Source organism: Miscanthus floridulus, chromosome 5 (genome assembly GCF_019320115.1).
Source record: "Miscanthus floridulus cultivar M001 chromosome 5, ASM1932011v1, whole genome shotgun sequence".
Taxonomy (NCBI): Eukaryota; Viridiplantae; Streptophyta; class Magnoliopsida; order Poales; family Poaceae; genus Miscanthus; species Miscanthus floridulus.
In genome coordinates this window covers 144,104,086-144,124,969 of record NC_089584.1, presented here as the reverse complement: position 1 = coordinate 144,124,969, position 20,884 = coordinate 144,104,086, and the positions used below count along the sequence as shown (strand labels likewise).

At 42.3% G+C, this 20,884-nt stretch overlaps 2 protein-coding genes across 2 annotated transcripts; both read right to left on the bottom strand.

Annotated features, from left to right (window-relative positions):
• Positions 1–686: 686 nt before the first annotated feature.
• Positions 687–4,179, bottom strand: LOC136453957 (protein TIFY 9-like). Its single transcript, XM_066454504.1, has 4 exons — positions 3,882–4,179; positions 3,676–3,784; positions 2,712–2,772; positions 687–835 (listed from the first exon to the last, which is right to left on the bottom strand). Exons 1-4 carry the CDS (start codon positions 4,062–4,064, stop codon positions 820–822), a joined length of 369 nt encoding a protein of 122 aa, XP_066310601.1. The 5' UTR covers positions 4,065–4,179; the 3' UTR covers positions 687–819.
• Positions 4,180–6,919: 2,740 nt separating this feature from the next.
• Positions 6,920–10,904, bottom strand: LOC136453956 (protein TIFY 9-like). The gene is made up of 5 exons (XM_066454503.1): positions 10,807–10,904; positions 10,603–10,690; positions 10,343–10,451; positions 10,065–10,125; positions 6,920–7,395 (listed from the first exon to the last, which is right to left on the bottom strand). Exons 1-5 carry the CDS (start codon positions 10,824–10,826, stop codon positions 7,380–7,382), a joined length of 294 nt encoding a protein of 97 aa, XP_066310600.1. The 5' UTR covers positions 10,827–10,904; the 3' UTR covers positions 6,920–7,379.
• Positions 10,905–20,884: the final 9,980 nt, after the last annotated feature.

Below are 20,884 nucleotides of genomic sequence, written 5' to 3'. Positions count from 1 at the left end.
AAAGAGACAGCACTAGGCGCATGGTCCTTGCCATAAACACAAGACGAACTTAAGGCTCTATTTGGTTGGTGTCCACAGCTTGCCACAAGTCGCCACGCCTAAACTACGGCTTACTCAGGCTCACGTTTGCTTGCTAACTAAGCTCTGGCAAAGTGTTCGTGGCGGCCGTAGCTCGCCAAATGTTTGGCGCATAATTTAAGCGCCACAATTCACCGGTGAAAATTTTGCATTTTAGCCCTTTCTAAAAACTATTTCTATAAATAGACTCATTTAGAAACTTTTTTTCAAAAAATGGACCAAAAGCTCAGCGTTAATATTTGAAAAATAGACCAAAAGCTCAGCATTCTGACACTGACATGAAGATCTAGGCATTTTTATCTTTAATGCCAAGCTTTTGGTCTATTTAAAAAAAAGTTTCTAAAGGAGTCTATTTATAAAAAAATAGTTTTTAGAAAGGGCCAAAATGCTAAATTTTCACAATTCGCCACAGCTTAGACAAGCCGTAGTTTAGGTGTGGCTTTGTTTTGGACAGCAACCAAACACAGCCTACGTCCACTAGCAGCATGTCTAATGGTGAATATTCATCTTAATATTTGTGGATACACTTTAAACGGCAAAAGTCGTGGATGGAGGGAATAAGATCAACAAAACGGAATCCATATTTTTTTTTTGAGGGGAACAAAACGGAATCCGCATGTACTTGGTAACTGAACCAAGCGGGCCTCCATATACATTTCTAAGTGGAATGGTAACGAAGCAAAATGGGCCCTTCCTCGTCTTCATCATGAGTTGGTTGCCCACTACCATCAGCCGCGATGATCAAGGCCCATACAGCCTGCAGAAACAAAACAACATGCTCCATGAACTTGAGAGCGACAGCGACACAACTAGAACCGCATTCTTTCAGGAATGGAGATTGTTTGATCAAAAAAAGGAATGGAGATTGTTAGTATACTAGTTTTACACACATGTTCGTTATAATTAATCCCATAACTGCATTCTGGTCAAAACATATAAATTATCTTTTTCAACATGTAACTTATATTTCTCGCACAAACGACCGATCAGCGTATATATATATCTTTAGCTTAGACACTTCATATACCGACACTTGACCTATTAACACAATGTACCATACCAGCAGTCCAGCGGACATTGATGAAGACAAACCACCGCAACGTTTTGTTGGTGATTGCACATGATCTCTATAGAAAAAAAGAACAAGTAGCTGAAAATACGACCGCCACCTAGGCTGAGTTAGAGAATTTAAAACTGGTTGGTTCGTCTAACGTTCCTCGGCGAGTGTCCGAGTGATAAGAGCATCACCAAAAAAAACTCATGACAATTTATCATAAAATCTAGAAAACAAATAAAAAATGAGGCTCAAAATAGATTCTCAAAACCATTTCCTATCTTTCCACTCTTCAAAACTGCCATTCTCGCTCACTATTAATAAAGAGGGCATCACACTTTAAATTTAATATACGTTAGTTCTTTTATGAAATTTTTTCACACAAGGAAAAATATGATAAGTCATTGGAGTATAGTCCCTCCGTCACTGAATAAATCAATTCTTATAATTGTCTTAATTCAATTTTTTTTTTGTTTGACCAGATTTATAGAAAAACACATAAATGATTATGGCACCAAATGAGAAAATTATATAAAAAAATATTTTATGGTGTATCTAATTATACTTATTTAATTTCATAAATCTTGATGTTTTTTTTTCTATAATAATGTTCAAACTTGAAAAAAGTTTGACCTAAGACCACTATAGAAATTGATTTATCTAGAAAGAGTATAAAGAGAATATCCATGAAGTTGCTCAAAGTCTATCTATATACATGCAAGACCGATCGATAACTGCAACGAAAAGAAAAAAAAATAAATGTCAAGAGTCCACGTCAAACGCAACGAACTCTCGCCCTCATGCGAGGAGGAACTGAAACGGACGACAAGCAAGCATACACATCGATCCACAGTTTGTTGTTGCATTGGCTCACGAGTCACGACCGGGTCACGGGGGCGCCGATGGGATAAACAAGGCTGGCTGTCACGTAGCAGCTCAGTTCGTCAGCTCCGGCTCGGTCGAAAACCAATCGTTTTGGTCAATCCAAACGTGCTTCACGCCGCCTATATGTAGCACTCTAGTATTCTACCGGTGCTGCTACTAGAAGCAAGAAAACAAATGTACTACACAGTTGTCACACACATGAAAAATTGGTAACAACTTGTCGTTTGTTTCCTTGAAAAAATACTAGTTTTTTTAGGTTGAAAAAATACTAGTTCTTTGTCAACTTTTAGAATTAATTGTTCCCAGTTTCATTTTCTTAATTTAGCTAATTTTATTTTATACAATTGCACTGCTAGAAGCAACAAAACAAATATATTGTTTTGTTGCTTCTAGAAGGAGTCTTACCGTCTGTGACCAGAAGGTCCCGGGTTCGAGTCGTGGTCTCCTCGCATTGTACAAGCGAGAATAAGGCTTACCATTAACACCCTTCCCCAAATCCCGCACAGAGCGGGAGCTCTCTGGGTATACCCTTTTTGTCATACATGACAAATCGTTGTTTGTTTCTTCCTTGGAAAAAACTGCGTGCTATCACATCGTTTGTTAATGTAGTTTGATCTAGCTAGCTTTTGTTTGGAACCGTGAAATCATGATAAAACCTATAATAGTACAGGAAATGTGGTGCATGCGTGCGTACCTCTCCTTGCGCTTCTGGAAGAAGCGCTGCAAAGATCTCTTGCTTGCCGTGGGCATCGTGTCTGCGTGCACAACACAACAAGAAAGGCCATTATTCCATTGACCTTTTCATTTCCCAAAGCATGCATATGTATGACATAGTGACATGCACTACACTTATAGGGGCAAAAAAAGTAGAAATGCAGTGTAATATGGGGTGTTTGGATCGAGGGACTAAAGTTTAGACGGTGCCATATAGGGGTGTTCGGATACTAATAAAAAAATAAATTATAGAATCCGTCAGTAATCCGCGACACGAATTTATTAAGTCTAATTAATCTGTCATTAGCATATGTGGACTGTAGCACCATATTGTCAAATCATGGACTAATTAGACTTAAAAATTCATCTCGCAAAACAGTCTCAATCTATGCATTTAGTTTCATAAATAGTCTATATTTACTACTCCATGCATGTATCCAAACATTAAATGGGACAACGACTAAAGTTTAGGAGGTGGAACCAAACACCCCCTTATATACTCTGCTCCGGCCTCCGTCACAAAATAACTAATTTTATGAGGTTTACATATCCTATAAAAAAAACTTCTACAAAAAATGGGACATTGTCTTTTAATGCGGAAGCTAATTACAGATGCATGCACAGGATAATTGCCAAATTAAGAAGATATCCTCCAGAAAAAAAAGGAGATGAGGATATTCTTAATCTGTCCAAAATCTTTTTTTGTCAAAAAAAAATGATGTAACTTTAGTTGTTTATAGCAGTTACTATAAAGATCATTTACAATTCTTGTCACAGTTTCTTTTTGTTTCAGTTTTTCAGATAAATGTAAACATAGCAAAGATGGATTATATATTCCACGATAGCCCAATACAGGATGGTTAAGAGTGACAGATTTATTTGGTTACAAAAAAAAATCTGTAGACATCTTAACAGAGTTGATTAATGGCCTAGTAGTACTATACCTTGCCTCAACTTGGCGAGCAACTCGTCGCCGTGGTTTGGCCGCCGCTGGCGGCCGCCGTCGTCGTCTCTGCCGTCCTCACCCGCCGCCATGTTCATGACAACCTCCGCCTGTGGTCATGGCCGCATGCATATTATTATCAGCATATACACGTGCATAGGCACGACGACAAGGCATGAGATCGAAAACGACTAAACGAGGCGAAACCTTGTCTTGCGGGAGATGGAACACGGCGACGCCGCCGTTGTAGAACATGGTCAGAGGCTTCGTCTTCGTCGTCGTCGTCGTCGTCGGGGCGCTGGCGGTGGCGCCGCTGCCGCTGTGTACCATATATCCGCCGCCGCCGCCGCCGCCGCCGCCGTTGGTGAGGTCGCCGGAGGAGCTGGCCATCTTGGTCGTGAGCAGCGGCCGACGGCGAGGATCGGATCCCACGCACGACGACTAGCCGGCGGTACACACCAAGGCGGTACGGTTGTTGGAGATGTATAGAGATGGTTCGATATGCATGGGCAAACACACACACACAGCACTACAGCAGAGAGACGCAAAAAATGAGACGAGCACTATATAATCAGATGAGATGAGGAGGAGGATGCTTAATTTGAGCCCGACCGACGTGATGGCGCACAGAAAGGCAAATGAGCACGTGTGAAATAAGGTTGGAGCAGGAATTGGTGGCGACCAGATCGAGGAGATATATTGTGTCCCTATCTGTTTTTATTTGCCACGGATAACCAACGGGCATACTCCGTACTGCTATGCACCAAAACCACACTACTGCGATCGCCGCCGGATCGGAATGACCGTGCCTGCAGAGTGCCTCGGTTTCTTTTTCTTCAGAGAAAGCCAAACTGCATGCAAGCAATCACAGTACAATTCTTGCTTCGCATCCACAGTTGGGGAGGAAATTAGGAAAACAGCCACGGTTGAACCGTGTGCCAAGTTCACTCCTCGTCTCTGGGTGCATTTCGGCACGTTACATACTGCATGCGCCTACTCCATGTGTTGCGTGCCGGTCCGCGCAGTTGGTGTTATCTGGGCCAGGCAACATCATCCGGTGTTCAATCTCAGACCTCTAGGTAAGGATCAATTATCTGGTAAGATCTACTTTTTTTTTTGTTTTGTAACCCTTTGAAAAATATTTACATCTATATCTCTAGAGATCTATTTTCGAATTTAGACCCCAGGAATTGGCTTCAAAGGTTATGGCGCTAAGGTAAGACATCTCACTGTCATAGGCCATCGTACCGAGCTGGAGATCTAGATGTCGTGGCGAGAGGACTTGGTCAGAGCTCAACGTCGTGAATCCTGGTGCCGAGCTTCGGACTCAGAAGCTACGGTGCACTTGTCCAGCCCCGACCTTTCTTCTTTCTCCCTGTCCTCTTTTCACCTGAGCGTGCTCTCTCTCTCTCTCTCCATTCCTCCCCACCCTATCCACTCTTGATGTTTGACCGGTAAAATTTGGATTTTCTTTGTGGATTTGCAAGAGTAATAAGCTAGGTATCATCCCTCCCCTCCTTGATCTATAGGTGTTAATTTGATCTGTATATTGCTAATTTTTTGCAAACCTTAGTTCGTTTGTCTTATGATCTGTACTTTTTAGTTTGTTTTTTCAGCCGGAACAACATTTTTTTCTCATAACAAATCAGCGGAAACAATGTTTCGGCTTGTTTTTTCAGCGAAGCAAACGGGACCTAGATGTTTTTTAGTGGATGAAATTTTGATTCCTTTGAATGGCGCATGAGCTTAGGTGTAGAAGATTAACTTGCATTGCAATATAGGTACGAGTTCAATGCAGTAGATAGTTGTATGCCCTTCGATTTAGTGTGCCTCCGTTTTGAACTGGAGACCAGAAGATTGAGCATTAGATTTGAGGGTCGCTTATGTTATTGTTTGTTACTGCCTTCGTTCTATTTTATCTGGCACATACGTATATCAAGATTTAAACTTTAAAACTTAGATCAATAACTAAGCTAATAATTTTTTTACTATTATAATACAAACTTTATATGATTAGATTTGTAAGAAATTATACTATCCAATGATTATAAGTGTATAAACATAAATAATATAATATAAAGCAAATGAATGGTCAAAGTGTAATCTAAGAGACCGTATCATTCTAACTTGTGCTAGATAAAATGGAACAGAGGGAGTACAAACTTATAATGGATTTGAGAGCTATGATTTGAGGGCTCCTGCTGAAGTAGATGTAGAAAATCAAAAGTATGAGCCCTGATTTGAGAGCTCCTGCTAGAGTTGCTCTAATAGTAAATACTCAGGGCATCTCCAATAATATGGGCTATCACTGCGTCTAAGCTGATAAATATGGAGAAGCTATAGACCACGACACACGACCTTAAACGTCATGCTATGATAGTTGTAGATCTCGTCGAGATCTATAATTTTCATATAAAATTATCTTTATTTAATTTTACAAAAAATATATGATTTAATATGATTAATATATCTTAGAAAAATCATATCTTTTTTGGGAGTCCTCGTTTAAGGATTTCACATGCTTTGTGTCTTCTCTAGATTGACCCTTTTTTCCACATCAATGCATTTTCACATATGAGTAGCTTCAACCACGGCATGTACATTCCGCTGAGCTGGTAGTAGGCGTTTGGGGCAACAATTTGATCACCGTCGGCACAAACGAGATGGACCAGGGCCTTGCTGCAGAATCTTATTTCATGTTCGGCCCTGTTTGGATTGCAACCGCTAAATTTAGTCCCTTCTAAATGGTTTAGTCTCATTTAGTCACTCCAGAGTTGCTAGAGAGGACTAAAGCCCTTTCAGTCCCATTTAGTTATAGTGTTTGAGTAAAAAGTGACTAAATGGGACTAGATTTAGGAGCTCCTAGCTGAACTAAACACCCTCTTATTCATACCAGATTAGTTGTATTTTACCCTATTACTTCATATAGACCTACATACTTACTGCAGCTCTACCTGTTTGCACACTCTGTAAGGTCTCAGTTAAGTATAATACATGTAAAAGCCACGAATGTAATCTCTGATTAGTTTCTCTTCAACATAAAAGAATGAATACATACACTCCTATTACTCAGTATCTACCCGCGCGACGCGCGGGGGCTTCGCGTGGGGGCTCGGGCTAGTAACATGTAGTTATATCAGACCATGTTGTGATATCAGCGCCTAATGCAGAAGCGATTGCTTGAATCTAGCTATCTAGGTAAGATGCTCACGAGAGATCGCACACACCACACAAAAGACTCGATATTTGGTAACGAGGTTTGATCAAAGCCTATGTCTTGGAGCATGCTTACGGGCACATCTCCCCAAAACCACGACATGGCCGCCTAGGGCGCCGGCCAAAGCCGCCAGCACCGCCCGTGAGTGTGTTGCTCTGTGCTCACTCATGACTGGAGTGGGTTACAAGTGCAGCCCCCTCCTCCTTTTATAGAGGAGCCGGATTACAAGAGCCAACATCTATCTCATCTAACCCTATACTACTAATTACAATACAAGTCCACTATAACTCTAATTAGTACAACACATTTCTAACAAACCAACGAGATGGAATCCATATATACATTACTATTTTTCACGAATAACACGGTGCAACGCACTCATGCAGACTCACTAAACCAAGCGGGCCTCTGTATGCATTTCTAATTAGTGGCAACTAAAGCAGGGCCCTTCATCATTGAGCTGGTTGCCCACTACCACCAGCCGCCGATCAAGGCCCATACAGCCTGCAGAAACAAAACAACATTCTTTCAGGAATTGATACAGCATACTAGTTTTACCACATGTTAGTTAGAATCCCTAACTGCATCGGGGTCAAAACATGTAAATTATCTTTTTGCAACGTGTACTCACACAAATAACGGAGTATACATGGTAGCTTAGGCTTCCTACACTGACATTTTTTTTTAAATGTCCTATACTGATATATACTTGACCTATGAACACAACATACCAGCGGGAATTGATGACAACAAACCACCGCAACGTCTTGTTGGTGTTGGCACATGATAAGAGCATCTCCAAGAGACAAGACACTTTATCACCAAATTTAGAAAGTAAAACAAAAAATTAGGCCCCAGTAGATTCTCTAAGCCACTACTTATCCCTTTTCCGTTCTTTAAAACCGCCCTTCTTGCTCTCTGTTAATCAATAGGCTACATAGCTCTTTGAATTCAATATATGTTAGGGGCCAGCGCCGGGATGTTTGGATCATCTAAACTAAACTTTAGTTCCGGTTTTGGATGCTAAATAGAAGGAGTAGATATAATCTAATCATGTACGAATAAGAACTAATAGAGGTCAATCGATGGCTAGAACTCATTATAATTTTTTATTAGTCCATGTTTAGCCTATTATCTCATGATGGACTAAACTTTAGTCCGGTGATCCAAACACGCCTTTAGTTCTCTCATGAATTTTTCACACAAGAAAAAATAAGATAAATTATTGGAGTATAGAGACCGTTACTAGAAGAGGTATATGTATATAAAGAGTATATTCATAAAATGACTCTCTAAATAAAGATATAAAAATTCAAGTTGAGGGAGATTCTTGGAGTTGCTCTAAATCTTTATATAGCTAGTATACACGTGCTGAACCGATAACTGCCACGAAAAGGAAAGGAATCTCAAGTTCACGTCAACTCTTTGCCCTCATTCGAGGAGGAACTCTGAAAGGGAACTCTCACAGTTTGTTCTTTCATTGGCTCACGGGTCACAACCAGGTCACGGGCTGCCGATGGAATCAACAAGGTTGGCTGTCACGTAGCAGCAGCTCAGTTGGTCAGCTTCAGTCGGTCCAAAACCAATTGCTTGGTCAATCCAAATGTGTGCTTCACGCCGCCTATATCATTGCTTACTTTTTTTTATATCAAAATATCATTTGCTTACTTAGAGTACACTACTCGCATAATGTGTATTAGTGGAAGCAACAAAACAAATGTACTGCAGTTGTCATGCATGACAAATTAATAACAACTTCTTGTTTGCTTCCTTGAAAAAGAACTAGGCCTGGTTCACTTTGCAAATTTTTTGAACCCGATAAATAGTACCATTTTCGTTTTATTTGGCAAATATTGTCCAATCGTGGACCAACTAGGCTCAAAAGATTCATCTTGTGATTTTCAACTAAACTGTGTAATTAGTTATTTTTTTTACCTACATTTAATACTCCATGCAAGCGGCTAAAAATCGATGTGATGGAGAGAGAGTGAAAAAACTTAGAATTTGGATGGCATCTAAGGCCCCTGTTTGGTTGAGCTGTGGCTGTGGGAAAAAGCTGCTGTGGGCTGTGAGCTGTGGAAAAGCTGCTGTGGGCTGTGAGCTGTAGAAAAGCTGAAAGCTGTTTGGTTAAACAAGTATAAAATATACCTTTTATCTTTATCTCTCTTGAAACAACTATGGAAGAGCTTTTTATTCCACCAATTTCGAAAAGCAGAAAGCCAAAAGCTAAAAGTAGGGTCAACCCAGCTTTCAAAAATGAACTACGGAAAAGCAGCTACTTCTGAAAAAGCACCATCCAAAAACAGCCCCTTTGGTTGGGCTTTTGGCCAAGCCAAAGCCAAAGCCAAAAGCCCAACCAAACAGGGCCTAAACAAGGCCCCCTACTTGTTTGTTAATATACTCTCTCCAATCTTCCAATAAAAACTAACTTTAAAGTTGTTTTAAGTTAAACTTTCTTAAATTTGACTAATTTTATACAATTGCGCTACTAGAAGCAACAAAACAAATAGACTGAAACTTGTCATCATATTACATGACAAATTAGTAACAACTTCTCGTGTGTTTCCCTCGCAAGAGAGAGAGAACTACTACTGCTCGCTTTGCCAGGGTAATTGAGCTAGCTTGTGTTTATAGAACAGTAAAACTCATGATGAGACAATAGAGAGAGAGAGCGAGAGAGATAGAGAGAGAAGAATAAGAAGAAGAATAAGAAGAAGAAGAAGAAGAAGAAGAAGAAGAAGAAGAATAAGAAGAAGAAGAAGAAGAAGAAGAAGTAAGAAGAATAAGAAGAAGAAGAATAAGAAGAATGAGCAGAATAAGAATAATAAGTAATAATAAGAATAAGAATAAGAAGAATAATAATAATAAGAATAAGAAGAATAATAAGAAGAATAAGTAATGAATAATAAGAAGAATAATAAGAATAATAAGAATAAGAATAATAAGAATAATAATAATAATAATAATAATAATAATAATAATAATAATAATAATAATAATAATAATAATAATAATAATAATAATAATAATAATAATAATAATAATAATAATAATAATAATAATAATAATAATAATAATAATAATAATAATAATAATAATAATAATAATAATAATAATAATAATAATAATAATAATAATAATACACGGAATGAGTTGCATATGCATGTGCGTACCTCTCCTTGCGCTTCTGGAAGAAGCGCTGCAAAGATCTCTTGCTTGCCATGGGCATCGTCTCTGTGTGCGCAACACAACGAGAAAGGCTATGACATAGTGACATATGCACTGCGCTTATATATAGTGCAAAAAAGAAGCGTAATTAATATAATAATATCGTGGAATATATAATCCATGCATCTTCACTCAATACAGGATATATGGTTTTATTATTTGGTTACAAAGAAAATTGTAGACAGTTATCAAACACACAGCTAGTAGAGTTACTATATATTACCTTCTCTCAACTTGGCGAGCAACTCCTCGCCGTGGTTTGGCTGCCGGTGGCGGCGGCCGTCGTCTCCGCCGTCCTCATCACCCTCCGCTATCTTCATGAGGACCTCCGCCTGTCGTCATGGCCGCATGCGTGTACATAAGCACGCCAAGGCATGAGAAAACGGGGCGAGACAGATCGATCGCCCGATACACGCGCGCGCGCGCACGCACACGCACACATGTACAGAAAGCCTTCGGGATGTGTATAGTTAGCCCATGGACCTTATCTTGCGGGAGATGGAACATGGCGACGCCGCCGTTGTAGAACATGGTCAGAGGCTTCGTCGTCGTCGCCGTGGCGCCGGCGGCGCTGTGTACCATATGGACGTGTAATAACAAACAGCGGCGTCAGGCAGGTATAGGCCGGCAATCCTACGGCGGCTAAGACGATCGGAATCGGATTGGAGTTTTATTATTTACTCCTACCTGGTGAAGTCGCTGGCCATATATCTTACGTCGTGAGCAGCGGCGGCGAGGATCTTATATGCACGCGGAACGCCGACTAGCCGCCGGCTGGTACGCCAAGCGGTACGATTGATCGATATGGGCACACACAGACAAAATGACACGACCAAATTAATGAGACGAGGACGGAGTATATATGCTTTGAGAGACCGACCGACGTGATCACACAGAAAGGCATATCGGCAGCAACTATGTAGGACTAGGAGCCGCCCGGCCGAGCTGATGCCTGATGCCTGATGGAGATATATATATATCAGATAATAGGGGATGTGATATGCCTGTGTGCACACGGTGTACTCTTGCCTGGAGGTGAGGTGAGGACGATGAGAAGGAGGACCTGGGGTTGCGAATCAGCTGATGGGTGCCCCTGCTCGATCGGACATATCGACATCAGCCGCGTGGGTGCGGCCCGTTGAAGGGCAGGCACAACGACGTAGAGAGGAGGAGACGAATACAGCAACGACAGAGACAAGCAAAACAGTTTCAGCATTTCTAGCTCCTAATATATTTCTTGTACAAATATATTTCATAATAACACTCATTATATTTTTAAAACATAGTATATTTATATTAAAAATAAATTATAAAAAAACGATATGTATATATGTATACTTGTTTTTTGGAACGGTGTGAGTACTCTAGATAACCAGATAGATAATAAACAGACAGAGGTTGATAATTGTTTTCAACCAGAGGTGCTGGCATGTTGTGTACGTCTAGGAGAGAAACTCATCCCACTCTACGGTACATTATCTGGAAGAAATTTATTCAATCTCAATGAGCACGTGTAATATATGGAAGAAATTTATTCAATCTCAAGGAGTTCACGAAGCCAGTCGGCCTCAGTGCTAGCGGTGTCTAATGCTGTGAGTTTTACTTCTATTGTAGACTTCGTTAAAACGGTCTGCTTACAAGACTTCTAGGAAACAACACCATCTCCAAGCAAGAACGCATATTCACTTGTGGCATACAACTCATTAGCATCAGATATCCAGTTAGCATCATAATAACCCTCTAGTACCCTCGGATGCCCAGTATAGTGAATGCCAAAGCTCATGGTTCCTTTTAGGTAGCGCAACACCCTCTCAAGAGCATGCTAATGTGTATCTCCCGGATTTAAAACAAATCAGCTAAGTTTGCTCACAACAAACGAGATATCAGACCTTGTTTCACTAGCCAAATACACAAGTGAGCCAATAATTTAAGAATATCTCAATTGATCCCGTGCTATTCTTCGGTTTTTCCTTAATAGCATACTTGGGTTATAAGGAGTTGAAGCATGCGTGCAATCACTATATCCAAAGCGATTCAGCAACTTTTCCACATAGTGGGATTGTACAAGTGTTACCCCACCATTTCCTTCTCTTAGTAGCTTTATGTTAAGAATAACATCGGCATCACCCAAGTCTTTCATTTCAAAATTATTAGACAAAAAATCTTTCGCTTCCTTGATCACATTAATATTATTTTCAAAGATTAAAATATCATCCACATACAAGCACAAAATTACACCTTCTCTCCCACCATACCGATAATGGACACATTTATCAGCTTCATTCATTGTAAAGTCGGCTGATGTCAAAGTTTTGTCAAACTTCTCATGTCACGACTTAGGAGCTTGCTTTAGGCCATACAAGGATTTTAATAATTTACAAACCTTACCCTCTTGACCTTTTGCTACAAATCCATCAGGCTGATCCATGTAGATCTCTTCCTTAAGCTCTTCATTTAGGAAAGCTGTCTTAACGTCCATCTGATGAATGAGAAGACCGTGTGAAGCAACCAAGGACAGCAGCACGTGTATGGTTGTCAAACGAGCAACTGGTGAGTAGGTATCAAAATAATCCTAACCTTCTTTCTATGTATAGCCCTTTGCTATAAGCCTCGCCTTGTACTTCTCAATAGTACCATCAGGCCTAAGCTTTTTCTTGAACACCCATTTATATCATACAGGTTTGCACAAATAAGGACAATCAACCACCTCCCAAGTTCCATTAGACATAATAGAGTCCATCTCACTCTGAACAACTTTCTTCCATAAGTCAACATCTAGAGATGAATATGCCTCTTGTATGATTTTAGGAGTGTCATCCACAAGGTATATAATAATCTTCACCACAGGACTTTGCAATCCTCTGTCTCTTACTCTTTCGAGTGACTATATTATTATCCTCCTCAGGAATTTCTTCATGGGTTTCAACATCAGTATGTATTACCGGTTCATGTGTCTCGGGCAGAAAATTAGATTCATGACTAGAAGTGCTAGGTGTATTTTTCATGGGAAATTCACGCTCATAAAATGTTGCATCTCTAGATTCTATAATTATACCAATAATTATATCAGGAACACCATAGTTTATTATTAAGAATCTATAACCCACGCTGTGAATAGCATAACCAAGAAAGACACAATCAATGGTTTTTGGTCTAAGCTTTTGCTTCTTGTTAATTGGCACATTTACCTTTGCCAAACAAACCTGTGTTCGCAGGTAAGAGAGATTTAATCTCTTCTTCTCACATTTCTCGAATGGTGTAATTTCTTTGTTCTTTGTGGGCACCCTATTCAGGACATGACACGCTGTCAAAATTGCCTCACCCCACCATTTCTTAGATAGTCCCGTAGTCTCTAACATGGCGTTAACCAACTCTGTTAGAGTGCGGTTTTTTCTCTCTGTAATCCCATTGGACTGTGGTGAGTATGGTGGCGTCCTCTCATGAATAATGCCATGCACCGCGCAAAACTCTAAAAATTCATTTAAGAAATATTCTCCCCCATGATCAAACCACAGACGTTTAATTTTCTTCTCAAGTTGATTTTCTACCTTAGCTTTATAGATCTTAAAATAATGCAATGCTTCATCTTTTGATTTTAATAAATACACATAGCAAAATCGAGTGCAATCATCTATGAACGTTATGAAATATCTTTTGCCACCTTTGGTCAACTCGCCATTCATTTCGCATAGATCATAATAAATTAGTTCTAATGGAGCCAAGTCTGTTTCTGCAACAGTCTTGTGAGGCTTGCCAGGTTGTTTTGATTCAACACATACATGGTATTTAGAACCTTTGACCAAATCAAATTTTGAAATTAAATTTAAACCAGCTAAGCGAGTCATACAACCAAAATTAATATGACATAAGTGTGAATGCCAAACATTTGTGTCATTATCCTGGCTCATATGGTTCATAGAATTAACACATGCATCGATTAAAGACAAGCGAAACAAGTCTCCGCTCTCATAGCCTTTGCCAACAAAAGTTCTATACTTAGAAAGTACACACTAATCTAATTCTTCCTTATTGAGAGGATATGCTGCACGTTCTTCAACTGCACGTTCTTTCCTGAAATAAGCTTCAGATCGACCATACCAACACCATGTACAGCTACACGTGCCCCGTTCCCCATCAACAAGGAGGAAGTCCGCCCGACCTAATAAGAAGAAAACAAAGAAATATCAGCACACACATGAATATTGGCTCCTGTATCAACCCACCAATCAGGAGAATGAAAAACTGAAAGAACTATATGTAATAAATTACCATACCCCGATGTTCCTCCATCAGCCTCAACCATGTTTGCAGATTTCTTCTTGGGCTTCCACTTGACATCCGGTCAATTCTTAGCATAATGCCTAGGCTTGCTAAAAGTGAAACAATTTTCCTTTTCCTTCTTCTTCTTCTTCTTCTTAAAAGGTGTAGTGTTCTTTTGTTCGAGTTCTTGCTGGAATTTCTTCTTGTAGGAGTATTGAGGATTTTTCTGCACTACATGGGCACTAGAGCATACCTCAATAGTTTTCTTGCCACTGAGGTCCTTTGCTCTTGCTTTATCTTCAACATCCAAAGAGCCAATGAGCTCGGCAATGCCAAACTCTTGTCTCTTATATTTCAGAGAAGTAGCAAAATCTGTCCAAGCTTGTGGCAGCTTAGTAATGATACAGCCTGCCACAAACTTATCAGGCAACACACAACCAAAAATTTTGAGCTCTTTTGCTAGTGTTTTTATCTCATGAGCTTGTTCTACTACAGAATAATCATCAAACATCCTGTAGTCATGAAACTGCTCCATGACATACAACTCACTACCAGCATCAGAAACCCCATGTTTGGCCTCAAGTGTGAAAGTGCATTTGCCCCCTATGTGGGTTTTGGTGTATTGATGACATCTAAATTAGGGACTAATGTGATCTTAATGAGATATGTCACAGCAATTAGTCCCATGAAAAATTTAAAGAGTTGATAAAGATGAAATGGTGTCCCTCAATTCTTGAAGTTGAGAAAGGCATCGAACCCAAAGTGGATCTTGAAGTTTACATTTTATGCTTTTGAGTTTAGGTATGTCATACTATGAAGAGGGATGTAAACTTAATTGGTCTAAGGAAGATAGAGTGCTCAAGTATACAATTTAAATCAAAGACACTCTAGCACTTCACGAGGACGTAGAATAGTTTTTGGTGACTTTTGGTGTCGGAAGTCCCGACGTAAGCTGGAACTCCTGACCGTCGGAAGTCACGACTCATGTCAGAAGTCCTAATGCCCAATCACTTAGCCTACACGGTGACTACGATCGTCGGAAGTCCCGATGTGAGTCAGAACTCTCAACAGTTGGAAGTCCTGACCCAAGTCGAGAGTCCTGACACCTAGACTTAGCTGGTTGGCTAACTACGCCCGTTGGAAGTCCCGACGTACATTGGGAGTCCCAACAGTCGAAAGTCCCAACTTAGGTCAGGAGTCCTAACACCTGGCCACCTGGTTGCCCTACAGACCGTGCGTGTTGGAAGTCCCAACATACGTCGGGAGTCCCGATGTACGCCGGGAGTTCTGACGTTGACGTGTTTGTAATGACTTTGACCTTGCATGAACAGTGGTTTCTTTATAGGTCAGAAGTCCCAAGATCCGCGTCGGAACTTCCGACGTAGATCTAAATAGTTGGATTCCTACCTTGAGTATAAATAGCTCTCTCCTCTCTTCTAACTGTTACTTACTCATTCATTACAACCTACTTAGCCAAAACAACTCCCAAGCATTCAAGACTACCCTCTCCTCTCCCCTTTGCTTCAATCTTCGATTCCCCTAGGGTTTTGAGTGAAAGGAGAGTGGATTAAGTGAGAGCATCACTTTGGCAAGCTTGAGCACTTGATTTCTTCATCAAGCCAGTTGGATTTACGTCTATTACTCTTGGGGCTTTGCCCCTAGCCCGCTAGGCATCACCCAAGAGCTTCCATCTTATGGAAGAGCCTTAGAAAGTTTGTATTACACTCGATTTCTTAATGGAAACCTCGAGTGACCTTTGTGGTTGCTTTGAGAGAGGTAAGAAGGTAAAAGAGACTTTGACCTTTGTGGTCACCTCAACAAGGATGTAGGAGCTCCTTTGTGGGGTTGCCGACCCTTGGGATAAATCCTTATGTCCCACGTGCTTGTTGTTGTTGAGACTTGTGCTATCACTATTATTCTTGTGTGTCTCTTCCTCCCCAAAGATTTTCTTAGGGTTTGGACTCAATCTACAGAGTGGTGACCTTTCGGCGTCAAAGGAGCAACCCCAACAAGTTACCTTACCACTAGAAAGTGGGGTTGTAAGTTATCAAAGTCACAAAATTCATTTTAGCACTTGTGTTTTCCGTAGGCGTCGGGACTTCTGATAGTTTGTGCCAAAACTTCTGACGATGTTGGGAGTTCTGACCTAAACTATCGAGACTTCCAACAGTTGCTGACAAGTGACTATAAGTTTTGTGTAGAATTTTTTAGATACACCTATTCACCCCCCTCTAGGCACTGTTTAGATCTTTTCAATTGGTATTAGAGTAAGGTCTTCTTTTAGCGTTTCACCGCGTGAGAAGAAACAATATTAGAGTCCGACAAGATGCAAGCTGATGCCACCAAGATGGCCAAGAAGATAGCTGTAGAGTTGATGGTTGCTGAAGTCAAGTTTTTCCAAGATAATGAAGAAGATGCAAGATGAGATGAGCAAGATGAAGGAAGAATTAAGCAAAAAGGTTGATGATGCAATAAGTGGCAAGAATGATGCAACAAGTGGCAAGAATAAAGTAAACAAAGATGTCGCTAGTGATGTAGGAGCTGGTGAGCATGCTCATGGAAAGATAATATATTCAAACTTGAACTTTGACTATGGACAACTCATCAAAGGTTCACCTCTACATACTGTCGATAGAATATCGTTGGCAGTCCTCTGAGGGGTATCTCATGAAGGTAGATTGATCGGCAGAGGAGCGTGAGATCAAGAACAAGAAGGTAACAGAGACACACAAGTTAGACAGGTTTAGGCCGTCAGTATGATGTAATACCCTACTCCTGTGGTCTATTGGTTTGTATTAGCTATCGTATGATATTGCATGAGTTTGGAGGGGGTCCCTACCCGCCTTATATAGTCTGGGGAGCAGGGTTACAAGTCGGTTAGATCTGAGAGATAACCGGAAAGTAATAACTGATTATAGAAATCTTGGGATCATACATATCCTAACAGATCTCATAGTATCTTCAGGATATCTTCCTGGTGTCTTGCGGGAGGCACCGAGCAGAGTCGTGCCCCGCAAGGCTTCGTCTTGTGAGCTGGGCCACCCCTAGGGGCGTAGCCCATGTGGCCTACCATGGGTATCCAGGGTTGTACACCCATAGCTAGTCCCCGAGCACCTTATACCCATTGTGCAATGCCATCTTGAGCTCGTCTGAGTAGGTGCGAATAACACCGAGCATGGTCCAACCACCGTGATGAATTGCTAAGCAGCGTGAACCGTCGCCGAGCAGCGTGAACCGTCACCGAGCAGCATGACCTGCCGTCGAGTAGCGTGACCTATCACTGAGCAGTGTGACCCAAGTACGGCTTGCCATAAGGGTGTAAGGAGCTCAAGTTCAGAACCGAAAATTTCTTCGCAATGGACCAAGTGTGCCCACTTAGAGTCCGAACAAAGTAGTAGGAGTCAATCTTCTTCTATAGGTAGGTAGTCTTCGAGGAAAAATCTCACACACTCACCGCAAGGTGAAGTGTGCCCACTTAGTCCCCGAGCCTGATAGTAGATGATGTAGTCATATGATGCCAGGGTTAGAAACTAGAAGAATAGTAGAAAACCAGCCGAGCCGGCAACTAGTCCCTGGGCATAGCCCAAGAAGAGACAAAGCACATTCACCATAAGGTGAAGTGTGCCCACTTAGTCCCCGAGCCTGATAGTAGGTGATGCAGTCACATGGTGCCAGGGTTAGAAACAGAAAAACAATCAAAGACCAGCCGAGCAGGCAGCCAGTCCCAAGTTGCAAGCGGAGACATCAGAGAAATCAAACCCTAGAGAAAAAACTAGAGTAACGACTGTACAGTGTCGGTTACTGAGCCTCAATAAATGGTGGAGAAGTCAGCGATATTTTAGCGAGTAGCAACTGATGGCAGCGATAAATGGGCGACACGGGCTGTAGTTGCGCAGAAGCCCAGGTAACAGCCCATATGTCGCATCGGAGAAATCGGAGCAGCATAGATCGCGAGAACGGTTCCCAAAAAACCCTTGAATGCAGAGTGGTGGGGAAAGTCCTTTATAACAGTGTCGCTGCATACCCTATTCGCACCTTTTCCACTTCATCTTCCTCCTCATCTCTCGCACCGCCAAATCCGCAACCACATTTGCCTCCACCGCCAAACCCTAACCAGATCTGGGAGATGGCGCCGAAGAAGGGAGCTGCGAAATCGAAGAAGACTAGTCCAAAGAAGACGGTCGCCGTGGCCTGACGCGGCGAGGAGTGGGTGCCGCACGAACAGGAGAAGTGGAGCTAAACAGATTGGTGGAAGCGGTTGTTCTCCCTAACCGTGCTATCGCCGGATGGCGGCCAGCCCTTGGTGAGTCCTTCCCAACACCCCATACTGACAAAGCAATGGTATTCGAGGACTATTTCTGGCGCAGGTTAGGATTTCCTGTTCATCCATTTTTGAGGGATCTGTTGGAGCTCTGGGTGGTTACTCTATGTAGCCTCCACCCTAATACCATTACACATCTCAATCTTGATCCATTTCTATGAGGCTTACCTCGGAATCCTACCCCACTTCAATCTCTTTTGTCATCTATTCTGGCTGAAGAAGAGAGGCGGCGCTGGTTCCAAGGTGGTTGGTGGGGTGTACCTTCAGCTACGGGATGGAATGGCGAGCAAAGACCTTACTGTGCCGCTTAACACGTCACTAAAGGGGTCGAACACCAGGTGGTTCTACATGAAATAAAGCCAGAGGAGTTGGTCAAAGTTGCCGAGCAACGACGATATGGAGCAAGTAAAGGAACTCCTCGGCTTAATAAAAGGCGTTAGGACCAATGGTGGATTGGTAGCGGCAAGTTTCATAGTGCGCCGTGTCCAGCCCTATAAAGAGAGGGCGCACCCAGGCTTCGAATTCAAAGGGGAGACCGATGGTACTCGAGAGAGGCCAGAAATACTGTCTAAGAACGTCGTTGAAGAGCGGACTACCGAGCTGTTCACTCTGCTTGCCTCATTTAGATTGTCTGGGTACATAAAGCCCTTTAACTGCAAGAATCTGCCTCCTCAGGTGAATATCCCAACTATTTGTTTCTGAGAAGTTTTTTATTTTGTCATTGCCAAGCAATAGACTGATCCACTCATGTGAAGATCCATTCGCAGGATAGGGCGGTGTATTTCTCAAGCGTGCCAAAAATGATTGGCCACCAACAGTGGATGCATGACCACCAGCTAAACTTGAAGAAAGCTCCGTTGTCGTTTCCTCAGAATCCAAAGGTATGGATGTTGGTCGGACGGAGAGTCCTCCCCCGGTATTGGTGAAAAGACGGGGGAAGAGGCCGGCGGCAGATGAGCCAGCTTAGAAGAAGAGGAAAACAACAGCTACTGCTCCCCACAAACCAGGCGGCATCTCACTTGGCGATGATTAGACCAATTGAACACGAAGGACCACGGTGTTCGATTGGTCTGACGACGATGAAATTTTGACGGATCCTCCCTCGAGCACAAAAGAGCCTCCACGTAGCCCACGTGTGGGGGAACAACCCGAGGTAGGCGAAGAAGTCCGTGAGGCGCCAACGAGGAATGTCCCCGAGCAGCGGGCGGAGGGAATTTCTATGCAGCAGACGACGGAAGTCCCTGCGGGGCAAGCAACGAGCGGAAGCGGACCCGGAGCAGCAGGCGAAAAGGGCCCCAGAGCAGCAGGTAGAGCCGAGGTCGACCGAGGAAGAACTAAGAATTCCCTTGCAGAGCATGGGAGTTGACCCCGCGGCTATGCCTGGAGGCTCAGGCAGGCATCACCGGTTCAAGAAATTGAACCGTCAGACCAAACCGTAAGTGTCCTTGTGTTGAAGTTACTATGCTGTATTTTCTTTACTTCTGTGGTGACTGAATAACTGATTTGATACAGTGCAAGGTGAATGACAGATCCAGCCCTACCCACTTAGACTGAGCAGCAACCAGAAGCTAGCCTCAAAGCGGGGGAGATGCCAGTAGACCCCATCCTGGAGTCCCCGAGTGCTCGGGAGCATGCGGGAGAGCCAATCGCTGCCCCTGATGGGCTTGGTGGCGACGAACGACTGTCTACAATGGCGAATGAGTCGGCGACAGCACATTCGGCAATGGCAGAATCTAGAGCGAAAAAGCTTTCAGCGTCGAAGGAGCAGACGTCACTCCCTGATGCTTCGGAGGGCATGGTCGGACCCGCTATCCGGCCACCAAGCCCCTAGGTGGTGCCTCCGGCTGCAACAGAGGAGGACGAGGTGGAGGAGATCGTGCGTGATGAACCTTGACCCCAATTAGTTTGGATCCTCCAAAAGTGCGGTGACAAAATAGTAATTGTCGAAGAGGAGGACACCACCAAGGAATTCAGGAGACTAGAGACTGCCCTTACCGGTGTGATGAAACAGATCAAGGTTAATATTGCGTCTAGAAAGGTCCTGGTTTTTTTGGAATTAGATAACGATACTGTCATTGTGCATTTGTAGGAAATAACTCAAGTTGCTAAGCAGCGCCGCCAGCTGATAAAGCGAATGGAGCCCCTTGCTGAGGAGAACGAAAAACTCAAAGAGGCCAGGAACCT

What these genes read in the sequence shown, in the direction of transcription:
- LOC136453957 (XM_066454504.1), bottom strand. Translation starts at nt 4,064, where the DNA reads ATGGCCAGCTCCTCCGGCGACCTCACCAACGGCGGCGGCGGCGGCGGC. An exon ending in TCCATCTCCCGCAAGACAAG is followed by an intron (nt 3,785 to 3,881) that starts GTTTCGCCTCGT and finishes CCATGACCACAG; the next exon opens with GCGGAGGTTGTCATGAACAT. An exon ending in GCTCGCCAAGTTGAGGCAAG is followed by an intron (nt 2,773 to 3,675) that starts GTATAGTACTAC and finishes TTGTGCACGCAG; the next exon opens with ACACGATGCCCACGGCAAGC.
- LOC136453956 (XM_066454503.1), bottom strand. Translation starts at nt 10,826, where the DNA reads ATGGCCAGCGACTTCACCAG. An exon ending in TCCATCTCCCGCAAGATAAG is followed by an intron (nt 10,452 to 10,602) that starts GTCCATGGGCTA and finishes CCATGACGACAG; the next exon opens with GCGGAGGTCCTCATGAAGAT. An exon ending in GCTCGCCAAGTTGAGAGAAG is followed by an intron (nt 10,126 to 10,342) that starts GTAATATATAGT and finishes TTGCGCACACAG; the next exon opens with AGACGATGCCCATGGCAAGC.